This window comes from Xenopus laevis, chromosome 2L (genome assembly GCF_017654675.1).
Source record: "Xenopus laevis strain J_2021 chromosome 2L, Xenopus_laevis_v10.1, whole genome shotgun sequence".
Lineage (NCBI taxonomy): Eukaryota > Metazoa > Chordata > Amphibia > Anura > Pipidae > Xenopus > Xenopus laevis.
In genome coordinates, this window is record NC_054373.1 from 89,737,559 (window position 1) to 89,764,848 (window position 27,290).

The following is a 27,290-nucleotide window of genomic DNA, read 5'->3' on the forward strand; positions in this document are numbered from 1 at the left end:
CCGTCTCATAGTTATTTGCAGTGAAATCCTGGTATTCATTTGGCAAATATGAGTGTAGTCAACAGTAATCTCTTATAACTGTATGTCCGCAACGACAAGCATACACTGTCACCGTGAATCAACTTCTGATCAAGTTCCTTTTATTTAAAGAAGAAATCAACCTTTTCTGAAAAAAACCCATTCCCCCCAGGCTAACTACCCCCCCCCTGGGGAGATGCTCCATACTTACGTCTCGTCGTAGTTTCTTCCAGCAAAGTTCCATGCGTCCATCTTTGCGTCTGTGAGATCGGTATTTCTGCGTGCAGTTGGAGCAGTTTGCGCAACACGGAAATTGCCGATCCCGCAGTCATCTTACCAAGGACACAGAAGATAGACGTGTGGAACTTTGCTGGAAGAATCTGCGGCGAGGGGTAAGAATGGAGTATGGGGCATCTCCCCGGGGGGGGGTCTACCTGGGGTGGGGGGTATGGGTTTTTTCCCCACAGGTTGATTTCTCCTTTAAGATTACTAATTCAAGTGTGTGGACAGATTTAAAGTAAGTGTTTTATTTTAATATGCAACACATACAACAGTCTTCAGGCTTATGATTACTGACCAATTTTTATGATCTTTGGTTTGTTTAGCTGGTGCCATTGTAAGGCTTTGGCATAATTGCATGATATTTAATTGACCAAACTAGCAAATGTAGTTGATTAATTCCTTTCATTTGCATGTGTATGGGGTCAGTTGAAAACTACAAACCATTTTGATGTGTTTTCAAATAGAACAATATCTGTCCATTAATTATCCTGAAAGTCTACATGCATTTTACCTGCAGATAACTATCACTGCAAGAGTGATAATACTGTTTTGGTAAATAAATGACACCTTTTTAAGTAGAGTATGCTGCAAATTTTTCAGAACACATAGCTGGACCACAGAAGAGTCTTAAATACTGTAAAATTATTTTATCTCTTGAAGCAGTAACCAAATGAGAAAGCATCAATTGAGACATTTATTCGCTATAGTGAATGCAGCAATGTTGAAGTAACTCTCATTAGTTTTTGAAATATAGGGTTGCTGATATCCATTGCAAGTCCATGTCTTACTGGTGTAGGTTATTGTAAATGACAGGCCTTCGGTACCAGATTGTCCTCTTCCCAAATCTGGCAGACTAATATATTGTTTGTGAATGGAACAAAAGCATTTGCCTTTGCTCTGGGCAAAAATCACCACTTTCTGAGGACTGCATTGAGCAGTGCATGAAGCTACTCCACATACTATCAACAAAAATGTATAATTCCCCTTTAATTATATATATATATATATATATATTTATAGACCTCAATACAACTTTTCATTGGATATATGCAATAGTAAGGGTTTCTTAATCTTTTTTTTTTTGTTTTGTTTTTTTCCCCTGTGGCCCCATGTGAAATTTAGAAGTCCGCTTACAGTCAGCTTGATTTACATGTTTTACAACTGTCTTTTGTAAATAGGTTGCTGTATTAAAATATCTTAAGTAGACCCACCATCAATTGCACAGAGAACCATTGGTTAAAAAACCTTGAATTGCATCATCCTTGTTAATACAATGAATACCTCACATCTCATTTATACCTGTCCAAAACTGGGAAGATATAGCAAAGTGTTTATATAAAAGAAAAAGTAAAAGCAACCATATTATATGGCACAATATATGCATGTGAATACTTACCTTGAATAACTACATCAATCATGAAGATGAAGGTACCATTGCCTTTCATGAGTTTGTTAAACTTGACACAAGATGGCGCTGTAAAGTTGGTCTAATATTGCAAAAGAAAATATGTAGTTCTGCCTTCAAGATGATGTGCCAAGGGCTTCAGGTTAATTAAATAAGCAAGTAACATGTCTCAGAAGAAGGCATGTTTTTTCTGAACCCCCTTAAGATTTTTACACTCAGGATAAAAAGCCCTGTTTTCCACTATGTAAGTGTGTGAATATATTGTGTGTTACAGGACACTATAAACTGCTAGTTGAGGGCTTAGAAATATGTCCTATTCCGGCTGTCACAAAACTGATAAGGGCATAGAGAAATGTGGAGAGTGGTGTCTCATCTGATATGCAACACCAATACAGTAACTCTAAGGGGCAGATTTATAAAGGTTTGAGTTTTGTTTCCACGAAATTCGAGTTTTTTAATTTTTGAATTTTTTTGTCAAAAAAATAAATTTTTCAAGTTTTTTTTTAGGAAAAAAAATTTTTTTTTTGAGACTTATTATACTCCGACCCTGGAAATAGCTTGAATCCGAAAAAACGGCATCTTAAACCTGTTGAGGTTATGTAGGAGTCAATGGCAGAGGTCACTTGAACCATCTGAAGATGTTAGCAGCCTGCATGTTGTTCGAGTTTTACCCAGCGGAAAACTCAATTAATTTGGGTTTCGGGACTCAAACTCACAGAATCAGGTTTTTCCCATTTAAGTTTTTTTTAAGTTTTTTTTAAGTTAATTCAAGGTATAAAAAAAAACTCGACCTTTGATAAATAAGCCCCTAAGAGAGCTGCTAAATCTAAAAGCTGCTATTTTCTGTATTTCATATTGGGTTCCTTATAACGACCAACATGAGGGACAAACTATGGTTGGTTAATTTGAAATAGCCAAGAGATGTCACTTTTGGTGCCCACTCTTTTGTTATTGTCTACTGTGCAATTTATGATTAGTTTGGGAATCTGAATCATGCTGAAAAAGGCCAAATTCTGTCCGAATCCTGGATACAGTGAATCCCTGATTACAATAGGAATAGTGTAAGCTGCAAACCAAATCAAGGGAATACTTCTTCGAAAAAGGGAGGCAGGAAGAGTAAAAAGAGTATATCACCTTTGCACACGGTTCAGGACAGATATAGAAACTGGTCACACAATAGTGGGCTATGCTAAAGAATAACAGGACATAGAGACATTTTCTCAAAAAAAACATTTTCATAGAGCAGAGAAAGGAATCTGAGGGATGAACTACTCATGCTGATGCCATTTAGCAGACAGCCTGTGTTTAGGCATGCAGAAGAATGTACTGTATATTAGCATAATTGAAGGGCGACAGTGGGGATCATTTACCGTCACTTGCACCATGGCAGCAACCCATGTCAACCATTCAAATTATTGCTTTTATTTGCCTGTAAATGAGTTTCCGTATTTAAAAGATTGCCGCCAAAAGGATTACTATGTAAAGGCCCTTTAGACACGGGCTCTTGACCACGAATATATAATATATAATCCCCCATATGTAATGAAAGGCACTAAGTTTGCCCAGGAGCAGTAACCCATAGCAACCAATAAGGGCAAACATAGTGCCTTTTAGTGATGTGCGGGTCGGGATTTCCACGACCCTAACCCACCCTCCCTTAGCCTGCGCCCGCCTGCATCTGACTTCCGGGTTCTGTTTACAGACCCACGTCGCCCGCTCCACTGATGACATCACAAAACGGGGGGTGAGCAGGTGCAGCGTCTATAAAAGAAGAAGTCGGAAGCCGGCATTTGATGGTGGCGAGCGGGGAGTGCAGGAGAAGAGCTCAACCCGCACCCGCCTGACACCACGAAGAAGAATGCAAGGTCGGGCCGAACCCTGGTGACCCGCGGGTCCCACAGGTATCGGGCCGGCCCGCACATCACTAGTGCCTTTTATTACATAACCCCCAATATTTTTCCCTGATTTAATATTTTCCCAGATTTTACACCATTCTTCTTTATACCAATGTAATGCACAGAAAAGCAGCATGCTACATTAAAAAACAGTTGAATACTATTGTACTAGAACAAGGACCTTTCAAAAAAAAAAAAAAAAAAATGAGAAAATAAAAAGTAAACAGTTAGCTCATGCATTTAGGTGCGCTCAAATCTGAAAATCAGACACATGATTAAAATGCCTGTGTTGTGTAAGTCTAAAGTACCCCTGCGGTAGGTACATGTAGGCAAAACAAAGGGAGGGACATAACAGACAGACAAAAGAAAGTGCCAAACATGATACATAGGATAACGTTTATGTCACCATTTCCTCTAAACATTGAAAATGTTATCTATAATGTGTCACAGCTCAGGTGGCTTTTATTGCAGGTTATGCGGTTTGGACAGCTCTGTCTTGCGTCAAATTATCGGAACTTATCATTTATGATAAACGTATAATTTCCTTTCTTTGAGGGCAGTTCACCTCAAATTTTTCCTTATGTGTCTTTTTTTATCTTTTTGTGGTGCACCTCTCCAGTTTGGAATTTAAAATCTTCTTTTCTTACTAGGCTTGCTATGGCTTCCGTGGCAAACTGGCAGATGAACAGGTGAGAGTTGGAATAAAACCATGAATATGTCTATTAAAATGAAACTATACCCATGAACAATGCAGGTCTCTATAAAAAAACCCTGCTTCATGTAAATAAACCATTTTCATAATAATATACTTTTTAGTAGTATGTGAGACTGGATAATCCGAAATTGAAAATTGTCATTTTAAGTACTAAGGGCCGCCCCCTGGGAATATACAATTCACACACACATACAAACCAAGTGCACACATACAAAGCAAGGGCACACATACATGTTAGGTCACATGAGCCAATTAATGGACAAAGTTCTGTCTTTTGCTTCCACACTTCCTTTTGCTACCTTTAGAGCTGCATTATTTCTGGTCTGGTGATCTCTGAGGCAGCACAGAGAATATAATAAAATGGTGGCTCAAGGTAAAAGATGTAAAAAGCAATATTTACTGATATTCCAGTTTGGTGAGAATTTTTAAAGGCCTCCTCTTACTATAACATTTGTTGGTTAAGTATTTAATATGGGGGTATAGCTTTCCCATAATAAAAGCATCTAGTTACGTTAAACTATCTTTTTAAATTGTAGTTCAGGAGGATGATTTTGATGTTTTCCATATGCTTTTTTGTTATTTAAACAGTTTGTTATATCTTCCCCCGTTCTGAGCAGAAATGTATTAATTACGTTATCTGTTGGGATGAGGGTGGAGGATCTGACGATTATATTCACCTGACGAAGTAGACTTCCAAAAAAACACTGGCTGAATAAATTTACATTTAATCTATTCATCCCAAATCATATGTCTGTTTCAGTGTAATGTGGTAAAGGGTCCACCGTTGTTCGATGCTCTGTACAAGTGACATATATTATTCATAATTAAGCTTAAGTGTGCAGAACGACATTTCTTATGGGTTTTTTCATTTGATATATAGTTAGTTTTTTGCATGGTTTTGACATAAAATGATTCCTACAGTCACCTGCTGTTTTCAGAGGGCACAGTGGGCATCATTTTCTTTGGTCTGCCAAAATTATAGCTGTAAGTACCAAATCCAGAGTGGTACTAAGGTGCCAACTTATCAGACAGTACCAGCTCAGAACTATTTTGGGGGTTCCTTGGTTACTCCTTATTGAAGGCTGGGGTTTATATGACCCATAAAGCTGGTATCAGTTTGTTTTCTGACGTGCATTGTAAGAACAGCCTTTCTATGGCTGAGACTGATATTGGCCCTCAGTAGCTGTGAAGAAATCTTCAAGCAAGGATCGAAGAAATTCAAATGTAGGCCTTTCTTCAGGCTCTTCCTTCCAACAACGAACCATAAGCTCATACAATTCCATAGGACAGTTGTCTGGCTGAGGCATACGATACCCTCGTTCCAGATTTTCTATGACCTCTGGATTAGTCATGCCTGGCACAAGAAAGAAGAATTAATGGGTCATACTGACTAATTTTTGACTTAAAAAACAATACATTTTGCACTTCTTACTGAGCTAAACAATAGTAAAGCTGTGTCTTAAAGATATTTGTTTCAAATGTTTGTGTTTGATTAAAATTAACTTATGATATGTAATGTAAATATTAACATTCTGAGACAAGTTGCAGTTGATCTTTGTTTTGTTTTATTTATCTCTTCAACCTCACATTTTAAATGTTTTGTGCTTGATAGGGTCACTGGCCCAGAGGCCAGAAAGCAGATTGATCCTGGGGTAGATTTGTTGTTTTTTGTTCCTTGCCTGTTTTTATTTTTTGTCTCTCATTCCAACCACTACCTGGTAACTGGAACCAGATAAGAGTTTTAGTTCTGACTGATCAGTAACCTCTAGTAACCAATCAGGCTCTAGCCATTCTCAGTACAACCATTCATCATCACTGAGGCTCCTCTCAATCCTAATAAACGGCATGCACTAATATGTCCAGTTCTCTAAGAACCTCAAACCTTCCTTCAAGAAGATCTGTCTAGTTACTTTTATCACCTACATTTCACAAATAATTTTGAGTAGCTTCCACTGTTGTAACATCAACCTGGGTAGCAGCGTCAACCTAAGCAACCCCTACCTTACCCCCTTTACCCCTAAATTTTACTACAAATGTCATATGGAAATATTCTGATCAAACGACAAATTAAAATCTCCTAAAAGTTATGATTTAGAGAATGTATACTGTACATGGCAAGGTAATTCCATATATGTCTTAAAAGTCTATTGTATGCCTAGCTACAACAAATGAGGGCCTCATTTTGGAACTTAAAAATGTACACAATCACACTACAAGTGTGCATTTTTGTGTTGTTATTTGAAACCCCCCTGCAACAATGCAGTTTCACACACTTCTTTCTTAAATGGCTTTATAATGGGGGGAAACTGTCAATAAATTCTACTTCTTATGCAAAAATTAAAGGCACAAGCACTCTCTATGCAATCTCTTTCTCTCTAAACAATTTTACACCAGTATTTACTTCTTAAATTATGCAAAAGTAAAGTGCTCTTTCACATTCTTACCCTCAAAATTCTTGACTTTCTAATTCACTCACCTGGGTACGGAATTCTTCCATAAGTGACAATTTCAGTCAGCAGTACACCAAATGACCACACATCTGATTTAATGGTGAAAGTCCCATAATTTATGGCTTCAGGGGCTGTCCATTTAATAGGAAATTTGGCTCCTGTGAAGAAACATTAATTTTGTATTTTTTTAATGTATAAGAGTAACTATTTTATTTACCAAGACAATTAAATGATGGTGACATTTTTTTCTCTCTTAGGCTCCATTTACATCCTACTATCACTGACGAAAAGAGCTCTTCTATTTTTATGATATAAAGCTGCCATAATAAAGAAAACTATTAAGGGTGCACATTTTTTACAGCACAGTACTATTTCAAATCTACAGGGAAATTCGTTGGAACACAATAAATGACATTCTCATAATTGTTTATCTCGGGGATTCCTAACCCAAAAATGGGTATTTGTGTTGTTTATGTTCAGTTTCTACTAGAGACAATATTCATTAAGGTGTAAAATGTATTTTAAACCAATTATAGATTTAAACACTGTATTCACAGAAAAATGTCCTTAGTTTTTTTTCTTTTTCTTTTTGCTGTATCTGTTTCACAGAAACTTTCTGGAAAACAATTAATTTCATTTTTAGTATCATATGTGATCCATCGATTAAAAATTATTGTATTATGTGTTTTTTACCTTTTTCAGCCACTTTAGCTGTCCACACCAAAATTAAGGTAGGTCCTTCTTTTTAGGAGGTTTTCAGTTTAGAAGGAGAGAAGAGGGTGTGCATAAAACTGTGAAGGGTCAGTGACCCTTAAAACATTATTGAACCTTCATATAGATCTTTTTTTTTCTTGTATATCCCTATTGTACCTTCTCTAGCTGTGTACTCATTGTCCACTATGATTCGAGCCAGTCCAAAATCAGCTATCTTGCAACACAGAGACTCAGATACGAGAATATTGGCAGCTCGCAGATCCCGGTGGATGTAATTCTTGCGCTCTAGGAAAGCCATTCCCTCTGAAACCTGGGAAATATGATAAGGAGAGAAAATTATCCTGTAAAATAGTACTAGAAGTTAAAGAGAAACTCTGTAAAGATTAAGGCTACCCAATGCTGTACATGTCACTGCTTACTGCGCAGGGTGCGGATCAGATCACATAAACCTATGGGTCGATATAACTTTAAAGTGACACTAATCCTTACTGATATTTTTTAAGAAAAAGAAACCCCACCAAATAGTTGATGCTATATCTATACCAGACCATAAATTGCAAGACCGAAATAATTAATGATAATAATAATTCATAAAAAGGTGCTGTCTAATAACTTAGGTAAAGTGCTAGTGCAAATAAATAAAGTGAAATCAATCAGTCCGAGGACTGATGATAAAAATTGATTATTCCTGAATCCAAAGGGTATATTAACCTACCAATAGATTCCAATAACACCCCTTAATAAATAAGTTCATTCATTAATTAATATATAAAGTGCAGTTAATCAAATAGACTTGACAAATTGATATTGCAATTAAGTTCCACCAGTAAAGTGCAGTGCAATAAATAGACTAAAAAATGAGACTTGGTAATTGATTAATTAGTTAAAAAAGGAATTATTAAAAAATGGCCAAAAATTCTTTTTGGGACAACTCCACCCTCTATATATATTTTTTTCAAATTTCTATTAACTTTATTCTTGGAGTATGACCGGATGACTTTTTAACCGATATTGGATTTTTGGCCATTTTTTAATAATCAATCAATTACCAAGTCTCATTTTTTGGCCTATTTATTGCACTGCACTTTACTGGTGGAACTTAATTGCAATATCAGTTTGCCAAGTCTATTTGATTAATTGCACTTTATATATTAATTAATGAATGAACTTATTTATTAAGGGGTGTTATTGGAATCTATTGGTGGGTTAATATACCCTTTGGATTCAGGAATAATCAATTTTTATCATCAGTCCTCGGACTGATTGATTTCACTTTATTTATTTGCACTAGCACTTTATTTATTAGACAGCACCTTTTTATGAATTATTATTATCATTAATTATTTCGGTCTTGCAATTTATGGTCTGAGTTTACTTGGTATAGATATAGCATCAACTATTTGGTGGAGTTTCTTTTTCTTAAAAATATTGTTAACTTTTTTTCATCTGACTTTGTCAGACCTCTACCTATAGTTTGGGTTAAAAAAGGATCAAACACATATATATACACACAGGGATACCAATCAGTGTTTTTTCTTACTAATCCTTACTGTACTGCACTGCTCAAGCACACTTGCATTAGTTGGTCATGTCTAATGCGGCAGATGAACATGGAAATTTTTTGATGTGGCAGGGCATGTCCAGGCTGATCAAGGGCTTGTCCTATTATATTTTTTATTTTTAAATTGGAGCCCCATTCTACCTAGTTGACAAGGCCCATTTCCCAGGGGGAAACAGGTAAATATTAGACTAATAACCTTAGCAGCATGGGGTGAGGGTAGTGGGGTCGCTGAGATCGTAGTATGGGGTCCTATGATTTCTGATGGTGGCCTTGAGCACTGCCCTGTTCACTTACCTGAGCAGACATATCTATTAGTTTATAGATGGTTAATTTGAGACCTTCTGAGGTTTTTAAGTAATCCACAAGGCAACCTGAGGGATTAAAAGAAATTGTACATTTAAGAAATTACACCAATGAGCAGTTGTTGCAAACATTTACGCTACTTTGTTGATGTCAATTCTCTTTTATCACCTTTGATTATTGTTCTACAGCAGTGAAAATTTGTAGCAACTGCAGATATATCACTGTTTCTTTTATGAAAAATGTCAAAGCTTAAAATGTGTTCTTGCCTGTGCACAGACTCTTTGCTTTATCTGATTTTGCTTCTCTGTTCTCTGTCAGTGCATGTTTTAGAGCAGGCATGTCCGCTGTGTCTGGCAGGTATTTAGCCCATTTTGGCCTGCTCTCTCTATGTCTACATCTATCTGTTTACATCTATGTGTCACACACACACATACACTTTACAATTTACTTAACATATGACTACTTAACAGTGAAGATGTATGTAATGTTCACTCACCATTCTCCATGTACTCTGTCACAATATATATGGGCTCCTGAGTTACAACAGCATTTAAACGAACCAATCGTGGGTGCTGTAACTGTTTCATTAAATTAGCTTCAGCCAAGAAGGCTTCTGGTGACATGGTACCAGATTTGAGGCTCTTTATGGCAACTTTTGTGTGTCCATTATAGTAGCCTGCACCAGAAAAAAGGGACAATAAGGTGTATTAATGGAAAACCAAGAAGTTATAGAATAGGACAGAGTCTTCAACAAGAAAAAAAAATTGCTTATCAAAAAGAAGACCATATTCATGTCCATGTTTTTTACGTGCTGTGGTGGGATCCATCTTCCTGAAACAAATTACTCACCCATCCACACCTCACCAAACTGCCCAGCACCCAGCTTTTTGACCAATTGCAAATTGTTGCGGGGTATTTCCCATTCATCTGCCCACCATGGTTTTTGAGGACGTTGAGTCTGACATGGCTCTTTCAAAAGGGTGCACAGCCCATCTGAGGAACCTAGAAAGAACACAACAACATGTCTGCCTGCTGTTACTAGAAAAGGGTATTTCTGAAAATCAACACATCAGAAAACAGATTCAGGGTGACCCTGCTTTATGGAAAGGAATGGGTAGAATCTAAACTTTTCATATTTGGTGCACATTGTATAGAATATAACTCATAAATATTTTGTCCAGAGTATGTAGTGATTTTGGCTTTACTGTGACAGTGAAGAAGGACAACCCTTTGTCCAGTGACACTTATAAACACACTAGGGCTCATTTATCAACACTGGGCAAATTTGCCCATGGGCAGTTACTCATGGCACTGCAACAAATGAACACAAAGGCAAGTGTAGCGGGGAGAACCCCTGTAGGTTTAATGTGTCAATGGATGTAACATTTTGTGGGCGGCACCTTCGTTACAATCACGCGTAAAGTTGACCATGGAAGTAAAGATTTTTGAAAGATCCAATTGTTATCGTGAGACCACGATTATCTCGAAATGATAAATGTACGATGTGTCCATCAACTAAAAAGACCATTTCAGGCGATATTGCCAGCAAAACTGCCAGTCTAACTGAAGGGTAGCTGCCTGCTTGGCCTTGCAGACATAGATATATTGCACTGGGACCGATAATGATTTTTTAACCTGATATCGGACGAAAAATTGTAAGATGTACGTTCGTTCGAATGCCACTAACTTCACGATAATTTGACGGATTGGTCGGACTTCACTAAAATCGATCGCTCGGCAAGAAAAATCTTTGCGTCTATGGGGACCTTAACAAAGTGATATAAACCCCAGGTAATTTGCATATTAAATACTTCCAACCTTTAACAGCTGAGAATGTTCTCAATACATTGAATAATGATGCCTTTTGTAAATATGCTTTCACAGTTAACATAAAAAATGGTGTTCCTTTACTCAATTGTTAAAGGGTGGAAGTAATTAATATGCTAACTACCTAGGGTTTATATCACTTTGCTACATGTGATTCTGCATGTCTGACGAAGGGGCCCGCCCCCAAATAGTTACATCCATTAACACATTAAACATGCAGGTGTTCTCCCCGCTATGCTTTGTGTGCTTGGTAATTTGTTGCAGTACTTTGGAAGAGGTGCCGACCCCTCCAACCAGCACTAGGCAGTTCCATTTCTGGAGGCTGAGGGAAAGAGGAAGATTGCTTTCTACAGTTACCCATAGCAACCAATCAGTGATTGCCTTATGGCAACAACTCAACATGTGACAAAGAGATAAACCCAGTCTTGTGGTATAATTGGACCCTAAGGGGTGTCTAAATGTTTAATGAATGAATGGCATTTTGAATTCCTGTATCCCTCTTTTATGTCATAACTCCAGCCATTTTAATCCAGAATAATTAAACCCCTTTTCATTCTCCATTGTCTTGATTTCTTACGCCTGTAAAACTGCACCAGTTCTTGTAGCGTTTGAAAAGATTTTCTAGGAGATATGTAAAATCCACCACTGTCCAGATTTCGAATCTTGTAATGTTTCACCACCTCACCGTGATTTTGATCTAGATCTCTGACAGAAAGAGAGTAGGAACCTGAAAAAACAGGAATGAAGAAGAAAAGAGCTCAGTTTGGTTATGATTAAAAGACAGAAATACCTGCAAATGAAACTATGCTATTTGCATTTAATATTCACTTTATCCAAGAAGACATTTTGGCTTTTGTTTATATAAGAAAAGGCAAGAAGAATTAGAGGGATATGTGAAATCTATTAATTTATCTTTTTGTTTTTTTCCTTTTTTACCTTTGTTAGTCTCACTCTCCCTCACTAGGAAGGATCCCTGTTGATTTCCAGGAGCCAGAAGCTGTCGTTCTGCATCTTTTCTACCCAAATCTTTAAAAAACCACCTTCATGGAAGCATAATATGCATAAGTAATGTTTACATTTAATAAAACTGATGTATACAAGTGTTATATAAACATATAGTTGTATTAATATATGTATAGACTGCGATTTTGGTTCCTTAACTGAAATGAAACAATGCCTTAATGGCCAAAATATACCAAGCAAAAATATTTGAATTAAGCATCTTGGAGATACACCATATGACATAAAATTCTATATTTATGCCTTGATACTTACAGTTCAGATTCAATGCCATTTTCGGATGCCACAAAGTTATGTGGTATGAATCCCACCTGTCCTGTTCTGAGAGACTTAGCCTTCCACCATTCTCCTTTCCTGCAGAGGAATAAATATGTTTTATACAATTTGAGACTTTCAGAAACCTCTTGTTTGTGGTGAAGTTGGATGAAGGAGATCCTGGATCACAATGTAATTGAAAGACTGATACCAATATAATGATATGGGAAATTATTAGGCAAAATAGGGTCTATAAGGTCTTATAATGCAATCTATTGCCTAGTGACATTTACTGTATGTGGTTTTGAATTAGTACTTACAGTATGTATTTTGAGTTAAACAGTGAAGTACGGTATCATCATTTATTGCATGCAGAGATGCTCTTTACATTTCAGCATTTATTTCTTAGGTGTCTACCAATTTAGATTGCAAGCTCTGCTGTATAGAAACCTCCTTCCTGTGTCTCTTAACACTTAGCACTTAATCTTGAATGTAACTGTAATTCTATATATTATACAGTTATTTTTTCTATTATTGTATTTCTCCTCTTTTGTTTAAAGTATTTATAGTTTTTCTGTACACTGTTGTATATACAAGTAGAGCTATATAACAAGAAATACACATAAATAGAAGTATATGTCTTTTCCTGATTTCTTTCTCAATAGTCCTTATGAAAACACCAATATCTAATTGTCAGAAGATCGCTTTATGGAAAAGAATGTCTGGACAACAACATGGCCATTCAATAGGACTCATTTGCCACTGCCACATTCGCAAATGATGGAAAAATATTAACTTGCTCTTAGTAAAGGTCTGAACTCTGCATCTTGAGCAGCACTCTTGGAGGGTGGGGACAAGGGAGTGTCTAATATCTGGTATAAATACAGTATAATCTAAGTACAATGATCACCAGTGCCACCCTACTCTTTCTAAATTAACCCTATGCATCTCACAGAAATATTGGGCGTCACATTTTATCAGCACATTGAATATGAGTATATGAGTATTGAATATATCTGTTTTCCTCTTCTTCATCTAAGTCTAGGTTTTCTCTCTTTTAGGAAAAGTGGATGTTGTTAAAAGGAAAACTGTGATCTATGAAGTATCTATGAAGTACTATGAAGTATCTATGTTCGGCGCAATTTAGGAAGAATTGATTAAAAAAAAGGTCAAACAGTGTGAAATTTTTGTCATTCTCAGGTAACCGTTTTTTTTAACAATCTATAAAATTATCCGTTAAAAACAACTGTGCAAAAATATTTCACATTCTTTACAGGTAAGCTACAGAACTTGCACCACTTGGTGTGCAGGTGGGCACACCTTGTACGCATATATATAATTTATTTTATAACTTACAGTAGTGAAAGTTCTAACTTTTATATTTCTGCTATGCAAGGGTTTGCTTTAAAATTGTATACATGTAGCTGTTTTACCACTGTTGATTTTTAGAAACTATACCACTAAACATTGCAGGGCTCTATAAGAATAAGTCACATAAAACAGCCCAGGTCTTTTTGTTCCATAAGAAATATCTTCCATCAAACACAAAACAGAGCACTTGGAGGAAGACACATTACAATTACATGTACTATTTTGTGATTTACTGGCTAGCATCCATTAAAAAATAAGAAAAGAAAAATATGTGGTTTTCTGGAATGTTAATTATGTAATCATGGAGTTAAATACCACTTTCCCCCACATGTAATAAAAGGCACTAAGTTTGCCCACGTGCAGCAACCCATAGCAAGCAATAAGATGTTTCCTTTTAAACAGGTGACCTGTAAATGCTATCTATTGATTGGTTGCCATGGGTTACTTCTTCCAGGCAAACTTATTGCCTTTTATTGCATAGGCACATTTCTGTGTTATAGTTATGTGGTACTTACTGCTCCAAAATGTGCATCTTCTCTCCTGCCTCAAACCCCAGATCTTCAGCATGCATAGGCTCATAATTATACAAGGCCACCACCTGGTTATCTGCAGGGAAAACAAAATATTTATATGTCTCTTAATAAGCAAGCCAAGGCAACATACCAAGGCCAACCTTTTGGTTGTGCAACTTATTTGCCCACATGGCATAGGAAGAACAGGGTATCAGTATGGATATTATACTTTTGTTTAAACATTAATATATATATTAAATATATGTGCTTAAAGGTAAGTGTGAGGTTGTGGTGTAATTGGCACAACAGCAACCCCACAGACATTGTCATTCTTCTCTTCATCATAACCATGCTGTTATGCTGGTGCTTGGTGCCAAATTCTAATACTGAGAACCTTCGTTGCCTCATGCTGTCCTTGATCATTTCCGTGTTGATTGAGTGGGAGTGGGGGCAACATTTGCTGGGTGTGCTATTTTTGCTCTATATTATTGACTCATGTCCTGTTCATGACTATCCAGATCTCTGCCTACTAATACATGTACTCTAACTCTGCTTAACCCTTTGGATACTTTGACACTGGACTTTTTATTAGATTGTTGAAGGCCCAATACACATTTCATGTAGGGTGCTTTTTACCCTAAGGCTGGCCCCACAGCATACATAGTTTATAATATATTTCTACCAAGTTCTGTTAAAATTGTGTTTGTGGAGAGTACTCAAGTCATCAGTTTTTATGCATCAATGTATAACTAGAAGGATTCAGAAAAAAACATTTTATATTAACTTTTAATTGTTTATAATTTAATTGCTAAATTATTTTATTTTAATGGCCATACTGAATATTGTACTGGATAGATATATAGATAGACAGACAGATAGATAGATTATATAAAATTCAGTGCATGAAAGCTGTTCTATAGAAAATTTTGAGAGAACCATGTCAATGCCCTTGTGCTCCATTCATGATACATAAGGAAGGTAAAATCTTTTACACTTACCATGCAGTGGAGAACTGGGTGGATTTTGGCCTGTGTATGAAACCAAGGGGTCCTTATCAAAGCATGAGATAAGCTGAAAAAAACAAAAGTTAAAATATTGTCCTATGACAATGGATACACCAAATCAAACTTGTTTGTATTCAGATGAATACCGAATACTCCACAAAAGGTTTGGTTAAGTACCAAATCTGAAAACTAATTTGCATATTAAAATGTGCAATTAAAAGACTTAGTATCTGGCTAAATCCGAATCATACACAAAGTGCTCCTACCTAAACACATGAAATAACTGAAATCCATGCTTGAAACTGCAGGTAGACTAGAGAGTGTAAAGGTAAACAGGACATATTTTTGTGCCTTTTATAAATCAATGGACATTATATGTCACTTGCCATAAGGAAAAATTACTAGAATTTTTATTGTATGGTCACAGCTATACTATTGGGTCATGTTCCTTGCACCCACATTATCAGAGGCCAGAGGGATCAGTCCACTTTAATAAAGTTTAGACATTCAACTTCTTGTCTAATAATTCACTCTGAAGTGAGGGTGGTCATTCTGACAGGAGCAGCAAGGAAAATAATAGATAGCAGGGGATAATGTGCAATACCAATAATGAAATTTAGTTGAGACTGAGAGTTATGCCAATATGGCACTGGGTTATAGGAGGCTACCACGACCGGGTGTGTGTTTTTTTTTACTGAAAAGGATTACCAGAAATTAGAAATGGGATAGCCCTCTGTAGCATCAAATAGCCTTGTCCTTGAAGAGCCTGAACAGGATTCAGCATAATTCAGATTGTTCCTCCAGAGTTGGGGGGGGGGATTTGGATAACTATAATATATATACAGTAAATTATTTTAAGAGAAGACACTCATCTTTTCCTAACATTAGACCAAAAAGTTATGCATTGGTGTTTCACAGAAAACATTTGTAGCCTGGCGCAAACAGTCCTCTTCTCCTGGCCCCCCTTCAGACCCACTTGCACTGCACCTTCTGGCCCGGCACTGCAATCCTATTTTAAAGGTATAAGATGGGTCGGGGAGGGGGGGTATGATGCAGCAGACGCAGTGGCCCGGACCCCCCTCCCCCCACGGCTGTGGGGTCTGCTATATAGGTAGTTACGCCAGTGGTAACCAGGTCTGGACTGAGAACTAAAATAGGCCCTGGCATTTCAGGTACACAGAGGCCCAATCAGCCCACAGAGAGGCCCAAACAGCCCCCACCAGCCCACTAAATACTGACTTTCTTTGGCACCTTATAGCAGCCCCTCTGGCATTTGCCAGAACCCACAGATTGCCAGTCTGGGCCTGGTGGTAACCATCCAAACTATATTTACCCCAGAAGCTCAAATGAATGAATTCATGAACCAATAACTTTTGGGCAAATCACAGGTTGAAGGGAGCAGTTCCTTAGGTGGCCAGATTTTAAGAAAGTAACATCAAATCTTGTCCACGCACATTGGTTCCCTCTCATGGGGTTGAGAATTTTGGCCTGCACTCCTTATAATTATATGCCAGGTGCAAGTCATGTTGGGGATCTTTGCTTTATTCCTCCATATACACATTTGCAAAAAATAAAATTCTCTGATGTACTCTGGATGTTTATTTCAAAATTAAAGAAACGTATTTATTCAGTCAACATTTCAACACCACAGAGGAGTGTCTTCCCTTTGTCCCCTGAGGATGACACCCCTCTGTGGTATGACTAAATAAAGTAAGTTTATTGTAATTTTGATATGAGTCCACAGTACATCAGAGTATTTTTGTTTTTTACTGCCCTTTCAAGGAACTCCTCAACCCTGTGTTAAACAATCACTGGCAAAGCATGTTACCCTAATAATTTAAAAGTCACCTTTTCACTCTTAACAAATTCTGTTTTAACATATATGTTGTGTGTGTGTGATTGTGTATTTCAGTCGCTTTCTTTTACTTCGATCTCGAAATTATCCTGCACACACCTCGCTTTGTGCACATGGGTAGTATAGTTCTGAAACAGGAAATGGCTTTCCCCAAACTGTTGCCACAAAAAAAGAAGCATTACGCTTATAAGCAATAGCAACCTCCCACCATCGGAGTCCTTTAAGTTTCTCTATGTGACACATGCCAATATACAAAGTGACATTTAGATTGTGTGCACCTGCTAGACCATTACTATCTATATAGTGTGCTCAAGAAGCCTAGCACTTAAAGCCTATATAGGCACGTTGATACCTGTAGAGAGGACCCCAGCACTCTCTAGCCTGCATGTGACATGTGTGGTGTAACAATTTCCATCCACAGATGGTAAATTAACCCAACCTTGTACATCATATACTTGAGAATATCAATGGGTCACTGAATGGCAGTCACTCTTTTGTATTTGGCTTCATAGTGCAGTCTCTCAGTACATCATTCTGGCACTGCCCGGTATCGTTACAATTTACCATAACTAATGTACAAAGAAACAACTCTTTTTTAAACTTACTATTGAACTTCTGTTGTGTTATAATCCCCTTACAAGAAGCTAGCAGAAACACGACCTATCATGATGGTATTTAGCAATATCCAGTTTACTGTGTATACAGTGCTGTGGAATGTGTGTGCGGCAGAACATTTGTTAAAAATGTGTAAAGGAGTAAAACTTGCTATAGATAAGACCAGCAACCCACAGACCCACCAGCCTTTATCTATACAGGTCCAATCAGCAGGTTACTCTTTTGCGGTTAACCTGCAGGTACCTGACCTGCTGCAGGACTCTTCCTGCCAGTTCATTATCAGGTGGAAACTTTTGGTATGCACAGTACTGACCTCAGTCTTTTCCCTAGGAAGATGGCAGTGTTCACACACATCAAAATTTTCAATCCAGTCATCTTCATACTCAGAGCTGCATCCACATCCCATGGTTCCTGCAGATGGGAAAAATATGAAAAAGTTACTATACTGAACTTATGTAACTTTCATATGCTCTTTTCTGTGCTGTTTCATGTGTTCTTTCCTGTGACAACTGGAAGTGGTTAACCTGCCATTTTAAGTTCTGAGTATCTGCATTATGTTATTTATCAATGCATTAGCTATACATTTGTTGGAAATCAATAAAATCGCACTTGATAAATAAACAGTGCTTCTGTAGAAGGAGGTCCATCTATTAAATCTGAGCTTTCTCAATAACAGATTTCCTGTTAACAATCCCAACAATCCCATCCTGTTAACAGATCCCATACATTGTAAATGTCCCTTGGCAAATTAACAAAAGTGGCATATTAAGGTGTAAGTGTAAGTACTGTAAGTGTAAAGGTGGCGATAGATATTACAATTACGATCTTTCCTGTGACCAATGGTCTCAGGAAAGATTGTTCATTTTGAATACAGACATGTTAGAGCTGAATTGTTATATATACAGTCAGAAACAATAGAATTCTACCCTGACTATTCAGCAGCAACAGTGGCCAATGCTTGGGCGCCTTCAAAGGTGCCCAATCAAAATTTTCAGACCTGTTCGATAGTTAAACCGACCGATATCCAAGTCTACTGATATCGGTTGGCTCATTTCCTGCCATATAAACTCAGTTTTGAACAATATTATCTGTGCATCTTAATTCTTAAGCCACCTTAAGTGTAGTAAAGAAAAGCGCTATGTAGTTCCAGCCTTTGAATTAGGACTGGTCAGCCTGTGGCCCTACATAAAAAAGTAAAGCATTTTGCCCAAGATTTTAGTAAGAGAAAATGCAGGAGTTTTTTTCTACTTGCCAAAATATGTATTGCTTTCAACCTGCCTCCATGTAGTTCTTATTAATTGGTTAGTGAGAATAGTGTTGGGTGGGCTGTCTTCAGTTAGGGGCTTGGCCAGCAAAGGTAATACTTCCACATCATGTAGGCTATTTACATAACAGAGAGACCCTATTTGGTCCATTTACATTACAAACAGAGCAGCCTTCTGGCACTCACAGATGGCCAGATTTCCATTCCTTCTTGAATTGCCTCTCTTCATTCCTTCCCTTTCTTTTCATTCATTGTGCATAACAGCAGTGCAAAAGATGTGCCCCTTAATCTTTTATTCTCACCATTCTTACCCTCATATTACTCTGCCCATAACCTTTTTTTCTCTTGAATTGTTTCTCTTATTTTCTATACTTTTCTCCTATTCCCTTCTATAGACCACAATTAGTAATTTTCCTGTAGTTTGGACTTTAGGAGAGCAGAGACATGCTGCTTCCCTGATGAATACAGAGATACCAGTATTATATTGGTGAGTGGAGGAAGGGGGTGACATGTAGGCATCCCTTAACCTGCCCCCTACCCACCTTCTAATTTGCATAGGCATTGGGCGATCAGCAAAAAATAGTACAACTACAAGCACAATAATATTAAAAGAACATACACAACCAGACCCTTTCATAATAGTTTTCCACTGTTTAAACCCCCTTACGTGCAAAGTTTCAAAATAAGTAAGGGTTACACTGCACAGTCCTGCTATATGTAGTATTGCCCTGTCAAATGGACATTTATTTTCCTTATCTCTCTCTTTTTTTTTTTTACTCCTGCATGAAAATTGGAATTTCTTAGGGTCAGGGCAAACAGGCAGATGAAAAATCAGCGGCGCTAAGCACACGCGGCGATTCGTTTTCCAAAGTCGCCTGAAGTTTCCTCGTGAGTTTCCTTGCTGCAAATACGAGGCAATTAGACACCAGGTGACTAAATATCCCCGAAATGCTCAGTGACCCTACCCTTAAGGTTCCAGTAAAATACTGATAGCTAGTATCATTAGTCTTGACAATCAGTAATCTTAATTTGTTCTTACTATTAATTAGTTTTATCATGTGGCATCTAAGTAAGATTCTAGAAGAGTTATTTTTAACAAGTATTTTAAAGTGGGCTGCGCTGTAGAAGACTGCATATATCAAACAATTTTCTTGATTTCATTTAAATACTGGAAGATATAAAGGATAATGAAAGCCTTGCTCGTTAGACCTTACAATCATGATAATTAGCTAATTAGATCATTAGCCTAGCAAAAATTATAACAATTATTTTACATTTCTAGGTATTACATTTTGTGTAATCAAACCATTTTGAACAATTCTACATTTAACAATTTCTTAAATTAATTACATATGGGTGTCCCACTCACCCACAAAATCATATATTTATTAAAATTTGAGATTTTGGAACATCACTGAAAAAGTTGCATTGAATAACTACAACTTTTTGAATTTCCCCATCCACTTTTCAAGATAAATCAAATTGCAATTATAAATATTGAGATAAATATTGAGATATGAAAATTAAAAAAAAAACTGCAATTACAGGAAAAATTGGATTTGAATTTCAGGCATGTGACAGTCATATACACAGCCTAAAGCAATAAGTGATTGGCGCATGGCTGCTTCAGGTACATATTTGTAGATATATTTGCAGATAGAACCATGGCAAAATATGCATCTGGATAGTATTTTAAACTTCTTCATTTCACTAATTATAGCATTCACGGAGGACAAACATCAGGACAATATTTTAGTGTACAATCTGGGTAAATTCAAGGAAAAGCACCAATTGAAATGCATTATAAATTGGTTGGACCACAAAATATGGTGTAAAATGCAGGAAAATTTAAAGTCAGTGTATGTAAAATTGAGGTTTTGCTGCGTTTCATTGACCTGCCAGTTTTTTGTCTTAACTGTAGCTAATATCATGGTGGTTGTGTTGAACGAAAAGGGTCTGTAACTGGCCACAGTTCCATCATAAAATCGTAATCATGTTGTACTTTTTGCCCATACTTTGGTGAGCATGTCCTAATGTGATAGTAAGAAATCATGGTAGTGGGGAGCAGAGGGCATATGTACACTAGTTTTATCGAGTGACATCTTTTCAGAAAAATAAATGCCATCAGCATTCTAAACATTGGAATGGAAACAATCTGTAGACTGGGCATATCAAACTGGAGATTAGAGGACCACACAGCGGGCAGCTCTCCCAGTCTCTCAGATTTTTCATCTTCCAAACTCATCTCCTATTTAATTGTGGTTTCTGTCATTATACACTATTCTGTGTCAAATATTTTCTGGGATATTTTATTTTTTCAGTGTATATTTTGGGAATACCCTAACTACTCATATCTTCTCCATAATGTATGTAGCCACTCTTTGGATAGCAATAGAGGCTCCCAATGAGTTTTTTACTGTTGTTTTTTGCCTCTATTTTGCCTGAGCTTGACATGCTTGCTCTACAACTGGGGGTGCAAAATAATGGCTGTAATTGGCTTTGGTAGCCCCTATGTGGACTAGCAGCATATAGGAGACTCTGGCAGTTTGTATGCAACCAAAATTTGCCTCCAAGCCAGGAATTCAAAAATAAGTGCCTGTTTGAGGCCATTGATCGCAACAGCCAAAGGGCTTGTTAGTAACATGTTGCTCGCAAGCCACTGGTTGAGGATCACTGCTCTAGAATATCAGTTTAGGTGGGTGCACATAGTGTACAAATCATTTCAGTATTTTGAAATAGAGAATGTTTGTTTATAGTTGGGTATCCTTTCTAAATTATATTAGTTTTCTTATAACAACCATGACTTGAATTATCTTTGCAGCAACATGCTTTCACCACAAGTTCTCAGTATGGCTACTGTTTTTAAAAACGTTGGAAAATACAGCAGGCAGAATAGAAAACAAACCACCCACTTGCACTTGCCTTAACACTGCTCTCTCAGCCATGAAACTGCAAAACTGGGCCAACTTACTTTTGGCTCCCAAGGCAAGGGTTGCATCTGACTCACCCTGTTCATACCCATAACTATACTACCTTTGTCTGGAACAGTTAATGGTGAACAGAACAGCTGAAAGGTCGAGGAAAAGAAAGGATCTGGTCAACAGTTAAGCTGTTGAAATAGTGTGAAATCCATATAACAATACAGATATTTTCTGGAATTGTGCCCTCCTTTCCATAAATAGTTGTTCCCTAGGCTGGTGCTTCTATTGCCTGCCCCTAATTCTAGTCAACTGAGAAAAATGCTGCCATCCATCCACCCATCCACCCACAAACATACTACCCATAGACAGCAATGAATGCAACCTGCTTCTCATTACCCACAGGAAAGGTGGGGGCAGGATTGGCTTATTCTTCACTGTAAACAAGGTTTGTGCCATAGACCTTAGGACACATACATGCAGAGGTTATTAGTCTGAGTGTTTAAATCACATTTCAGTCCAATTAAAACTGTAAAGGTGGCCATAGACGTAAAAATTACGATCTTTCCTGGAAAAGATTTTTCCAAGAAAGAATTTTAATTTCAGTACACACATGTAGAGCTGAATCGTCAGATATACAGGTAGAAACAATAGAATTCTACCTGTATCTGATGATTCAGCACTAACAGCAGGCGATGTTCGGGTGCCTCCAAAGGCTCCCAATAAAAATTTGCCTCCTGGGCCGATTGAGAAACCAACCAATATCCAAGTCTTCTGTTGATATCCGTTGGCTCTCCTCCCACCATATACGCACCGAATATCATATGAAAATTTCTTTTGTACGATATTATCAGTGCATCTATAGCCACCTTTACATACATACTTAAAATCCATAGTGGGATTACAGGCTTTCAGGATGTACATAAAGATAAATTCTGACTGCCCATTTATTGACATATATCCTAGCACTTTACTTATCACTGAAAATCAGCTAATTCTACACCTATTATTAGGATTTTTAGAAACAATTCCGTTTTTATTTAGTTTGAGATGAAAATGTGGCATTTAGCCCATATTTCAGAATACCATAATAAAGTATTTATGCTAGCGCTGATTTCTTTCTGATAACATTATTGAAGTAGCTTTTTTTGGTTGAACAAAAATCGTTCGATCAATGGATTAAACGATTTTTCATTCGATCGTTTCGATATTCGACCTTAAGTAAATTTGCCCCTTAAAGTACTTTGTGAATAAAATACGAAAGGAAAGATCAAAGTATAGGTATGGGGATTACCTCTGTCCCTCCTGTTTAACTCAATTTAAATGTTTAAATCAATTAAATTGCTAAAGCCAGAAAGCACCAGGAACTGTTTGTCGTAAAACGTGACTATACTTTCTGTAAGAGCCAAATCTATTTTAACAAAACAATATAAAAATAAGGGAACCAGTGAATGAGCAATTCATGGCACCATCTTCCATCCATTGAATTGATGCATCCTAAAAGGGATACTGTCATGGGAAAAAGAAATGTTCAAAATGCATCAATTAATAGTGCTGCTCCAGCAGAATTCTGCACTAAAATCAGTTTCTCAAAACAGCAAATAGATTTTTTTTTATATTTAATTATTTAATTTTGAAATCTGACATGGGTCTAGACATATTGTCAGTTTCCCAGTCATGTGACTTGTGCTCTGATAAACTTCAGTCACTCTTAACTGCTGTTCTGCAAGTTGGAGTGATATCATCCCCCTCCCTTTCCCCTTCAGCAGCCAAACAATAGAACAATGGGAAGGTAACCAGATAACTGCTCCCTAACACAAGATAACAGCTGCCTGGTAGAGCTAAGAACAGCACTCAATAGTAAAATCCAGGTCCCACTGAGACACATTCAGTTACATTGTGTAGGAGAAAAATCAGCCTGCCTGAATGCATTTCCATCCTATAGTGCTGGCTCTTTCTGAAAGCACATGGTCAGGCAAAATGAGCTGAGATGGCTGCCTACATACCAACATTACAACTAAAAAAAATACACTTGCTGGATCAGGAATTACATTTTATATCATAGAGTGAATTATTATTACTATATCACAGTGTAAACAGTGTAATTTAGAAATAAAAACAACATCATAAAAATCAAGATTTTAAAATCCAAACTGAGCCACCTTTAATCCTTTACTTTATTGAAGTCGTACCTAATTCTCAGTTCAGATTTTTACTAGCATGCTAAAATATTTTTTCAACAGGGTGAAGTTTCGTTCTCACACTGGTTTTAATGATTTTGTCAGCTACACCACAAGGCTTCAGATAACTGGCTAGTCCACAAGGAATGTGCTAGATATATGGAAGTGCACATATCACAATTTATTTCAGTCCATTCAGTGAAATTGCTGGTGGGAAGGAGTTGGCCTGTCTTGCCACACCAAAGCCAATAATTGTATTGCCCAAAAGTCAAAGCCTACTAGGTACCATAAAAAGTTGTTTGTAGTAGATCAGCTAATTAAAATCAATCATGAGTGTATGGATCCTATAAGTATCAATAAAACTACAGACCACTAAAACTCTCATCTGTTGTCAATTATGTGAGTTCCATTTGCTGGGGTAATGGTCAAAGCATTTTTAACAAGAGACTGACTACTACCATATTAGTACAGATTTGTTCTACAAGAATAGAGCTTTCTTTGCTGTGCTATCTTCCATGATTCCTGACAGATCTGCTGGAGATTGCTTTGTCAAGTAAAGAGTATTACAGTATGCATAGCCCTTACATGTTCAATGAGACTTCTTGGATTTCTGGCTACAAATCATACAGTTTCAGTCATTTAGCTTGAGAAAAGATTCTTTCAAGTTCAAACTTTCACAGAATCCTTTTTGTTCTTATTGATCTAGAAGATAATATAACCCGATGCTTAATTATTTTGCAATAATATATGGCAAGTAAGGAGATATCTGCTTGCTGAACCATCATCATGTGCTACTCTAGTTCATCATATTATGATATATGGTACAATTATTTATCATGACATCACAATACAGCTTTTTTGTTTCCCTTGCAGTTTTCTCAGCCTACAAAAATTGCTTGTTTGTATATGTAATTATATGTATTTTTTTTAAAGTACGTTCTGCAAAAAAATAGAGGTGCTTTTCTTTGGTTCAGCCATTTTGTAAACATACAGAGCGTGCAGACAAAAGCAGACGCCATCTTATACAGTAAATGTAGCACTTATACAGAGAGAATACAACACATTGTTGGAGACTAAGCAATGCTTTTAATTGGTAGAAACAAAGGGCTACATATTATAATATACTGTAAATCAGCATTTGTAGTCGAGCCAGCAGAATACAATGCTCTGATAATAATGGCTGTTTAGGTAAAAAGAGAGTTACCTGTGAGTTGTGAAGAAATCTCTCACGTTAGGTTGTAATCTTCATCTCTTCATTTCATCTCCTATTACCTCTGCTGAGCGTCAGCTTTCTTTAGGTATTTTCTCCTTTTCTCACAGATGTCCCCTTATAACTTTTCCCGTCACTCTTCCCTTTCTCCCCTTTCTCCTCTGCTTCCTTCTCCTTTTCAAAATCCCATTGAGTGGATGCCCTTTGTTTCACTCTCTTTATTTCTCAGTTCCACATCTCATAAGTAATAAGTTATTTTTGGTCTCCTTTTGCATTTAGCCCCTGTACTTCTTGCCTGCTTCTTACAGTCTGTGTTTTAATTTCTTTCTTACTAATTGTCACCTTACTTCCTGCCCCTTCATCTTTCACGCCCGTGGTACAACCACAAAAGCAGACTGATCGTTATGAAGCTGCACTCACATCCGCAGTAATTTGGTGGGGTTGCCATCATACTTGCATGCCATATTCACCCACTGCAGATCACATTATTCAAATAATATACAATACAGTTAATATTAGCATGTTACTGCGTCACCATAGTATTGAGAACTGACGCTGTGTTTATGATATTAGTGTTTATCAGGTTTGCGATTCCGTATTATTTTACTTATTTATACAAACATAGTTTTGGTTGTAATAAATCTATTATATTATGAATTTGTTGTTTTTATTTCCTATGGCGATATTGAGAGGTTTGGCTGGCAGAGATGCAATAGACCGGAGTGGCAAAACACTTGAAATTGCGCTGGGTTGCATTAACTTAAAAGTTGAAAACCTTGCGTATCCATAACTTTAACAAGGTGTAACCTTACTCAGGACTTCGTTAAAGTGTTGGACTGGGATGTCAGGGGCCCACTGGGAAACCTTAGACGAGTTCTCATGAGCGACATGTTGGTCACCAACCTCTTAAATGTTGCTCTCAGTGGCCTCAACGCAGGTGCTTATTTTTTAATACTTGGTTTCTTGGCAAGTTTTGGTTGCATACAAAACAAGTGAACTGCTAAACAGAGCCTCCTGTAGGCTGTCAGTTCACACAGGGGCAACCAAATGAACAATCATAGCCCTTATTTTGCACCACCAAGAAACATTTTTTATGCTTGTCTCGCTCTCCAACTCCTGCTACATCTGAATGTTGCTCACAGGTAAAAAAAGACTATTGGCCCACCCTCAAGCATTTGTACTTTATTTAAAGCCACAGAGAGATTGTTGTAGCAAGAACAGGAGTGAATGCAGCTGTGACAGAATGAAGTTTCAAGGTAGTACAATATTTCTGTAATACATGGTTTCCAATGACTTACTTTGCATTTCTTCATAATTTTACAGCGGAAGATCTTAAAACAAATACAAAACAAATCCATATTTTAAAAGAAATCCTGTAGATGTATATGAGCTAATCTGCATAAATAATGTTAGTCTACTTGGTTTTGTACAAGGCAGGGAGGGTATATTGCAGGTGGTTTCTTTTATTTGTGTCAGGAAGCTGAACTGTATGTGGATATGTGTGTCATGGATGTGTGCGTGCATATGTGCATTGTTACCTATATCCTAGTTAAAAGTACAATTACCTAGTTTCCTATTTAAGGGCAACAAATCTTTTTTTTTTTCTTCAGTTAGATTTGTCCAGTGGATATAGGTTTTCCTTTGTGCTTCTGATTATATGAGAGATAATGACTAATGACATCTTGTAACTTTGTTATACATCACTCCAAGACCATGCACATGCTCAGTGTGGTCTGGGCTGCTGTTGGGAGGCTTAGGGATCGTCACAAATTATTAAAACAGCACGAATCAAAATAAAATCTGCCAGAAGCCGATAGAGCAAGACTGATTAATATTCAGAATATACACAAACTGCACTGGGTCCTGTGTTGTCATGTAATCTGATGTGGATTTTATAGTTTTTGTATTGTTTAATA

The 27,290-nt window shown here is 37.1% G+C and overlaps 1 protein-coding gene across 1 annotated transcript; it reads right to left on the reverse strand.

Annotated features, from left to right (window-relative positions):
- Positions 1 to 4,692: 4,692 nt before the first annotated feature.
- lck.L (LCK proto-oncogene, Src family tyrosine kinase L homeolog) lies at positions 4,693 to 25,666 on the reverse strand. Its single transcript, NM_001097721.1, is given in 13 exon segments — positions 4,693 to 5,669; positions 6,792 to 6,923; positions 7,636 to 7,789; positions 9,335 to 9,411; positions 9,840 to 10,019; positions 10,193 to 10,345; positions 11,748 to 11,897; positions 12,107 to 12,210; positions 12,446 to 12,544; positions 14,332 to 14,422; positions 15,327 to 15,399; positions 18,116 to 18,213; positions 25,369 to 25,666. Coding segments are annotated over 12 exon segments (1,509 nt in total). The 5' UTR covers positions 18,209 to 18,213; positions 25,369 to 25,666; the 3' UTR covers positions 4,693 to 5,466.
- Between the last annotated feature and the right edge of the window lie 1,624 nt (positions 25,667 to 27,290).